The 8,393-nt window shown below is 36.7% G+C and overlaps 1 protein-coding gene across 1 annotated transcript; it reads right to left on the reverse strand.

The window, feature by feature from the left end:
• Positions 1–1,745: 1,745 nt before the first annotated feature.
• Positions 1,746–8,392, reverse strand: LOC117435714 (proteasome subunit alpha type-7). Its single transcript, XM_034059086.3, has 7 exons — positions 7,943–8,392; positions 7,466–7,592; positions 6,851–6,975; positions 5,540–5,662; positions 3,347–3,466; positions 3,177–3,239; positions 1,746–2,093 (listed from the first exon to the last, which is right to left on the reverse strand). The coding sequence occupies exons 1-7, from the start codon at positions 8,042–8,044 to the stop codon at positions 1,998–2,000; spliced, it is 756 nt and encodes a 251-aa protein (XP_033914977.1). The 5' UTR covers positions 8,045–8,392; the 3' UTR covers positions 1,746–1,997.
• Between the last annotated feature and the right edge of the window lies 1 nt (position 8,393).

The following is an 8,393-nucleotide window of genomic DNA, read 5'->3' on the forward strand; positions in this document are numbered from 1 at the left end:
GGGCACCCGCCCGAATTGGGAACCAACTCGAGTAATTTAGAAACATGGAAACGGAGGCATGGGGGGGCAACTCGAGCACGTACCCGGGTTATGTGGTTTAATGGAATCGTGGTATATATCAATCAAAAATGTTGTAGGGGGCAGGAACACACTGTAACGGGACGTTCTGGCTGGTATTAAATTCGGCAGATTTGGTACCTTGGCCGTTTCTCATTTAACACGGTCACAAAGATTCAAATACATGTTTACTTAATGAAATCTGTCTTCTAAAACAGTAGGCCTATCTAATTTTGAGTAACTCGTTATACTAGCATTCACAATGTCACTGCAGCAATTTGGAGATCAGCAAAGAAGCTGGCCTGCTAATCAGTTAGACTAGTAAGAATTGGTAAAATCTGCTCCATTTTATACAGTGCAGAACTAATTTATTTTAATGTTTTGTTTTGGTTATGGACTTTGTGACACCTGCAAGGTGGGTGTCTTTAGTACTATCTACAGCATGTTTTATAGGTGTCTTTACTTCATCAGTGGCCATAGATCTGGAACACCTGTTAATCTTGACTAATTAAGCCAAAAATTGGTTCAATTAAGTAACTGAGAGATTGGTTGAAACGAAAACCAGAAGCCACAGTTGCTCAACGTACCAACAATAACAATCAACCATTTTGTTACAGACTTTCTAACAAATCTGGCATAAGGAATTGTTGCTGTTACTTAATTAAATCCTTGTAAAATAAAAAGAACACGAAACATGCTTCACATAAAAAAGAACAGTCCTACTACAGTAACAGGTGCAGTTTACAGTGCCTCTGGGTTTCTGATCACATCAGATCAAATCCAGATTTTTAAAAATTCTTTCATGGAAATGTCCAGTCTACTTTTTTAAATTTTCGAGCAAACTGGCTTCATCCCTGACACTCTCATATCCACTTTGGCATCTGACACATTATTTCCCTTGCCCAGCGCTTCTTTCCCTGTTCTGCATACCAGTCTGCCAGAGGTATACGTATGACATGAAACAAATCCAAAAGAATATCTAGATGGATTTATCTTTGAAATCACAGACAATTTGACTCTAATACTGTCTGCAGCGAATGCACGTCTTGACCTTTAACCCCAGTTATAACTAGGAAAAGCATAGAAACACCTCCTTTTTTACCAACTCTAGTTCTGGGAGAATCCAGACAAATTTGAGCGCACTCGAGTTGGCTGTCCACGGAAATGAGGTATAACACATCAACATTGTTTTATTTGGGACTAGACTGGTTTGTAGTGGCTTACTAATAAGCATGTATGGTTTGTTCATTGATATGTAGAGTGAAAAAAATCTACCAAACATTGAGAACATACATACAGCTAAATACTACAAACCTTTTGATTTTAACATTCAACCAGGATTGAGAATATCAGACACAGTATGTGTGACAATACATTAACTAGGTTTGCCCAGGACAATGCTCATATATATATATATATATATATAATCTCCTATACATTGCTGACTGCATAGAATGTGAAAAAATTGCTTGTCATTGTAACAGAGCTAAACTGTTAGTTGTTGGCTCTGTACTTTGTGCAACTTAACCCAAGAAGACATTTTGGACAAGTTTCTGTATCTCAAAATGATAAAATCTGACTAGTAGAAAAGTTATTTTGTGATTGGTTTCAACCATTTATTTGTACCTATATGTTCCATGTTTGTTTATTTATAACAGGAAACACAATTGATTCAATCAACAAATACATACATCAGACAAGTCTTTATTCAGTTTTTAAATGCCTTTACAAATCTGAATGGCATTTTTTTTAGAGTTCAAAAATGATTTAATTCAACTGTAACAGAAAGGTTTAATGGGGGTACGACACACACACACACCAACCAAGAGGCTTGCATTAAAGTAGTTGACCTGTTGTAGCTTATTTAACAGAATATGACACTAACTGGTTTCAGTAACACATGTAAACAATGTTCAGTTGGGAATTCGTCCTTAAAATAATTAGGTGGTTTTCTTCTGCTTCTTCTTCTCTGCTTCTTCTTCCTTTTCCTTCTCAATTTCTGCAACCAGTGTTTCTATTTCCTTGGATTCCAGAATCTGGAGATAAAAAAGAAGCTGCGTTAGGATGACATGACACTATATTTATATCTGATAACATACAGTAGTGGAGATGTTTTATAGTTTCAAGAAAAAACAAAAAGTATCCAGTGGTTCCAAAGCACATTTGGTTAAAATATACACTTTTCTATCACACCTGCAAGGACCTGGTTTTTATTGGGAGTCATAATGTAAGGGGACTGTATTTTTTAGTAAACGTGGTATAATATGGACAAAGTGTGTGATCTGAGAAACGGTTAAAACATTCGGTAGTGGTAAGGTTCATGTTTACTGGACAATACACCAGTAATGGAACTTGATAGAATACAGCTGTGTACCACATGTGAAGACACAATCTCAAAGCTTGTAGTGTGTATGGTTGATATGGGAAGAGGTTAAAAAAAAAAAATGATAATGAGAAACATTTTTGGTATTCATTTTTGAGATGTGAACATGCGTTTCTGGAAATATGGAAATCTAGACAGTACTTGGCTTCAAGCAGCACGAACCGACTTCTTCACGGCAAAGTCATTCAAGACGATGCGAGAATGTGCAGGGGGTGCAAACCAACGTGGATGTGGCGAGAAAGACAGATTTATTTTATTTTATTTTTTATTTCATTCACCAGAAATACAAGGGTGGATTTCATTATTTAGTTTTTTTTTTCTATATTCGGGTTCTAAATTATTATGACTCAGAAGTAAGTGATTAAGATTAAGCAAACTTAATTCTTCTTTTTTAGGTATTTAACAGGTGTTTTATCCAAAGCGACATGCATAGTTCACCCTCTAGTCTCTGTATCTACAACCGCTGCTGCAGAGTCACTTACAACAGGACCTCGGTTTCACGTCTCACCCGAAGGACGGAGCACTAGTAGGTTAAGTGACTTGCTCAGGGTCACGAACAGGGAGTCCATTGCGAAGACAGGATTTTAACCGGGAAACTCCTGGTATGAAGCCCTTTTCTTTAACCACTGGACCACCAAGCTTTGCAAATGCCATTACTAGTGTAATGGACAAACAGTGATATAGATACTGAACTCAGTTCCTCAGGTCTACAGTAGGAACTATGTCACTCATATACCTTAAGGGGTTGATTCCTTCCGATGATAGCAAGTTCAATATTCTTCCCACCAGACTGTACGACCTGCAGAACAAATTTCAATGTTGTTAATGACAAGTACAAACAAGTGTTCATGCTTTCTTCCAAACAAAACGACTCAATAATAGCGTACAACAAAAAGGTTCACTTACTTCTAGCAAAGCTTTAATTGCCAGCTTCATGGCTTCTTTGTCAGTTGCAATCGCTTCCTCAGTGTAGTTCTTTTCTAGAAACTCTCGCACAGTCTTTGCACTGCGACCAATTGCATTTGCCTGTCAACAAAAGAAACAGAAACAGGTTTTGAAATAAGTGCGTCTGTGAGAGGGGGGGGGGGGAGAGAAATTCAAAACAGTGCAAACAACCAAGCATCTTATATTTCAGGCTTTGACAAATCTATTTTTTTTTTTTTTTTTTAATCAATTATATAATTTAACTCCCATTCACCGATTATACACCTGACTAATAGGTACCGACATCTTACTGCTTGCAGTTTGTACCCAATTGTGCAGTTCAGAGGGATAGATGCATTAAAGAACAGATACTTCCATTTGATCACACAAAAGGACTGTACAGAGTGAGGCAGTGCTCAAAGGTTTTCTTGTTCAGTACACAATTAAAAATGCCTAGTTACATCTGCAGTAGGACCTTTTGTAAGTAAAATCATATGCAACAATGAGAAAATAAAATTGAATATTGAGCCCTGCTCTACCAGTTAGAATGCTTATTATTATTTATTTCTTAGCAGACGCCCTTATCCAGGGCGACTTACAATTGTTACAAGATATCACATTATACATTATTTCACATTATACAGATATCACATTATTTTTACATACAATTACCCATTTATACAGTTGGGTTTTTACTGGAGCAATCTAGGTAAAGTACCTTGCTCAAGGGTACAACAGCAGTGTCCCCCACTGGGGATTGAACCCACAACCCTCCGGTCAAGAGCCCAGAGCCCTAACCACTACTCCACACTGCTGCCCTTATTTAAACTATTCTCACCAAGACCTGGAAATACCAACACAAAACTATACTGTCCATAAAAACTGTATAACCCTGAACATATGAATAGTGAGATATGAGACTTTGACATTGTCGCAGGGGCAGCTTTACCAAAAAAACACCAATGGGTTGATTTTTCATTTAATGACACCCACGTTTGAACTTTGAATCAGAATGTGTATATTCGAATATGAAGCCAATATCTCAGTTAGGTCTTTATCATCCAGAAACCTGGTCACATGACCCCAAAATGGCAGCCATCTTGGGTAACAAATCTAAGTGAAGAGCGCCATTAGATCTTGCCCACTGAGTTTCCATAACTGAAAATATATAGCTGCCAGCTTATATGCTTCATGAGAAATTAACTCATACAGGCCACCAGTACAGGGAAGCTTAAATATATTTGTTAGACAAGTTATGTTAAAGTGCTGGAAAACATCCAAAGCAATGATTTTGCCTGTGTCCCTGGGGGGGGGGGGGGGGAATGGCAAAAAAGTCACTTTTGCATATAAAAAAACCATATATATATTTTACTGCATCATCATTCACACTGGTATTGCTTTAAAATAAGATGCTTTCAGGAGACCTACAGCTGTTCATCCCTGTGAGACAGAGCACTCTCCATTGCTTTTGCCATGGCCCAAAGTGAAGTTTTTGCATGCAGCTGAAGAAAACGATACCGCCCCTTTCACTCTAGCTGCTACGATGACAGAGCAATAGACAAAATGAAATTCACAGCTTGCAAAACACCTAGATAGACTTAACATCATATATATATATATATATATATATATATATATATATATATATATGATGTTAAGTCTATCTAGGTGTTTTGCAAGCTGTGAATTTCATTTTGTCTATTCATTTTGTCTATTGTCCATTAAGTAAACAGTTTAAAAAAAAATTATATATTATATATATATGTATATATATATATATTTTTAAACTGTTTACTTAATGGTGTACTGAGTTTCTATAATGCTTAGAGATAGCGGCCAAGAATCACGTACGAGAGAATAAAGTCTTGTGGCACTTAATATCCAGCACTACTTTTATTTGTTTATTTATTTGAACCAGAACTACTCAGCATGCGGCTCATAGTGCTTTAGTCACGGACACCCACTTCCTTAGATTGTTGTAGCGTTTCAGGCATTCTAAATTGGGTAGATAATACAGTAGCTTGGTGTCTTAAAATATCTCTGTGTGATTTTACCGCACTGAAAGTTGCAGATATGAGGGAGCAACTCGGAAAATGCGGGATTGCCGCAATCCCGTGCTGAAATTCAAGCCCTGTAAGTGAAACAATATTGTGTACAGAAGAGGCAGTCACCTACCTTCCAGGCATGATATGTGCCAGAAGGGTCTGTTTGATATAACCTTGGAGTGCCATCGTAGTCAAAGCCCACAATCAAGGCAGAAATTCCAAATGGCCTGCGTCCATTGCTCTGAGTGTAGCGCTTAAAAGGGGAAAAAAAGAAAAGGTACATTTTATATATATATATATATATATATATATATATTTTTTTTTAGGGCTGTCAATTAATCGCAGTTAACTTCTGCGATTAACGCGTAAATGTTTTTAGAGATTAATTATTTTAACGCATGTTAATCGCATTGTTGTGTCTTGAGCCTTTCGGCACACCGTACTTCAATCCCGGCCGCGGCAACATTGTATTGAGTGTCTGAGTGCAGTTATTGTTTAATAGAAAGTTAGTCACTGAACCGCTTAATGGAGCAAAGCACTAAAAATGAATGGGATTTTTTTTTTTTTTGGACGGCTCACTGGACAGAAAGACACTTACTTGTCTACTGTCAAAGTGAGTTCCAGTATCATCTAGTCTGCTGCGTGCTGCACACGTCTTCATCTCTCAAAATACACTAGCAGCTCTTTTGCTACAGACAATAACAACAAATTAAACCCACCAGTTTCGACAGAAATGCAGGATCGCTGCAAGCCCATATGAAGCGAAGTATGATCATGATAATAAATGAGTTAGGCTGCGTTGGTCCTTTTTTTTGCGCGTAGTATGTAAAGCCTAACAATTGTTAGTTTGCAGCTTTTGGATATGATGACAGTTATTTTTTTTGTATGTTCTCTTCACAATTAACAGTTCATTTCCTATAAGTTCTTATTATAGCTACATATTTATAATTGTATTTAAAAAAAACGAATTTATTTCAGTTCACAATCACATTTAAATAGATATCCTATGTATTATGTTTTCTGATCTCTGTATGCTGCTGATCAAGCTTGAACTGTACGTTTTATTCTGTTTGTATTTGTAATTTCTAAATTATTGCCCCTAGTACATTTTGGTGGTGGTCTCAATGGGTAAATTTCCTGGTTAAATAAATACATAAATATATGATGCCAAAGTGCAGCCTGGACATTTATTAGGGACATGGAGCAATCCGTTGTTTCTAATTCATTTCAGAATTGTAAATTGTGTTATTCACTTTTAGACAAAAATAACGCCAATGGGGTAAATAAATTTCAATCCAACCAATGCTCTGATATTCAGCAAACACTGAATGAATTCCTATTGTAAAGAAAGCTTTACTTCTGTGCCATTTAAAATGGTAGTTAAGCGAGGGGCCAGTACAGTTTCCCCAATAGAACTTTCATGAGCAAAAATAATATCTACCTGTTTTAGGGTTGCTATGTAGCGTGTAATGTACTCCACTGTAACCGGATCTTCAACAGTAAGTCTATGGCTTTGACATTCTACCCGTGCTCTGTTAATCACTATACGTGCATCTGCTGTTAACCCTAAAGGAAAAGAAAAGAAAAAAACAGTCATGTTATTAGCAAGGCACCCTCAATCAAATCAAAGGGAAGACACTATAAAACGAGCTCCACCCTCCATTCTGGGATGCACATATCCCCCCATGCGATATTTGCTCTTTAAACTGTGCTACGGAATTCCTTCCAGAAGGAAAATGTCCAGCACAGAGCTTCCTTATGTAGACCAACATGGTGGAAATGCTTGCAATAGTGTTGCATCTTCAGAGATGTTTACATTTTTTTAATAAAATTAAAATGTGCTCAAAATGGGCCACTGGTAGGATTCTAACAATTGTGATTAACTTTTAAAAATCAATCACCACTTTAAGTAACACTATTCACGGACAGTTTTACAGTAAGTATTTTGATTCATTTAAAGAATGCCAGTCAGTCACTTTTCATTGTTGACAATAATATATATATATATATATATATATATATATATATATATATATAAATGGACTATATCATTTACCTGCAAAAGCCATACAGACATGCTCATCAAGTGCACAGATTTTCCGAACAGTCCTTTCCTCTTGCAGTTTGGCAACAGATTTCTTCTCAACACCAAGAACGACAATATTTTTTCCTCGAATTCCAACCTAAACATAAAACCAACCGTCCATATTTATTTGCTGAAATTAAAACGCCACTATTTATTTGTATTGGTCCTACAGAAGTATATGTGTGACGTTCATGCACAGTGCACATCTTGAAATTAGTCTAGTCTAGTCCCACTCAGTCTACTCGTAAATCTGGCTAGGCCTCCATACATGCAAGTCATACCCACTACACTTTTGCTAATACTGTCTTTGAACAAAGGTTTACTTTTAACTATGTACAACTTTTAGTACAGTATTAACTTCGAGAATTTAAAATGATGCAGCTTTTGTTTTATTGTTGGTCTGAATTTCATAAACAAAGCCAAAATGCAAACTAAAATTAAACTCACAGCAGTAGAGCCTTTTTTCACGGCCTCTTGCGCATATTCCACTTGGAAGAGGTGGCCATCGGGGGAGAAGACTGTTATAGCTCTGTCGTATCTGGCAGTCATTGTGCTTTGTTGAAAAATTAACTATGTTTTCAATCAGAAATCTCAATAACACTGCTTGTACGTAGCCTCTCCTGTCGTGCCTTAATTTCAATTCATGCAGTTAAGTAGTTCAAAGCGCACGGTGACCAAGGCGGAATAGTCCAATATAGCGTGTAACAGAGGGGTTGCAACTGAATTATTTCTGTTCGTTGTTATTATTCGCATTGCTACTAACTATGCAATCAATTACAAATGTCATGTTGTATATTGATATCAATTGATCTAATCTTCACTATATAAATAACGTATATTAACCAAAACACCCGATTCATATTCTACAAATGACATGCGCCCCTACAATTTGGCTTTT

The sequence above is a fragment of the Acipenser ruthenus genome, chromosome 3 (assembly GCF_902713425.1).
Source record: "Acipenser ruthenus chromosome 3, fAciRut3.2 maternal haplotype, whole genome shotgun sequence".
Lineage (NCBI taxonomy): Eukaryota > Metazoa > Chordata > Actinopteri > Acipenseriformes > Acipenseridae > Acipenser > Acipenser ruthenus.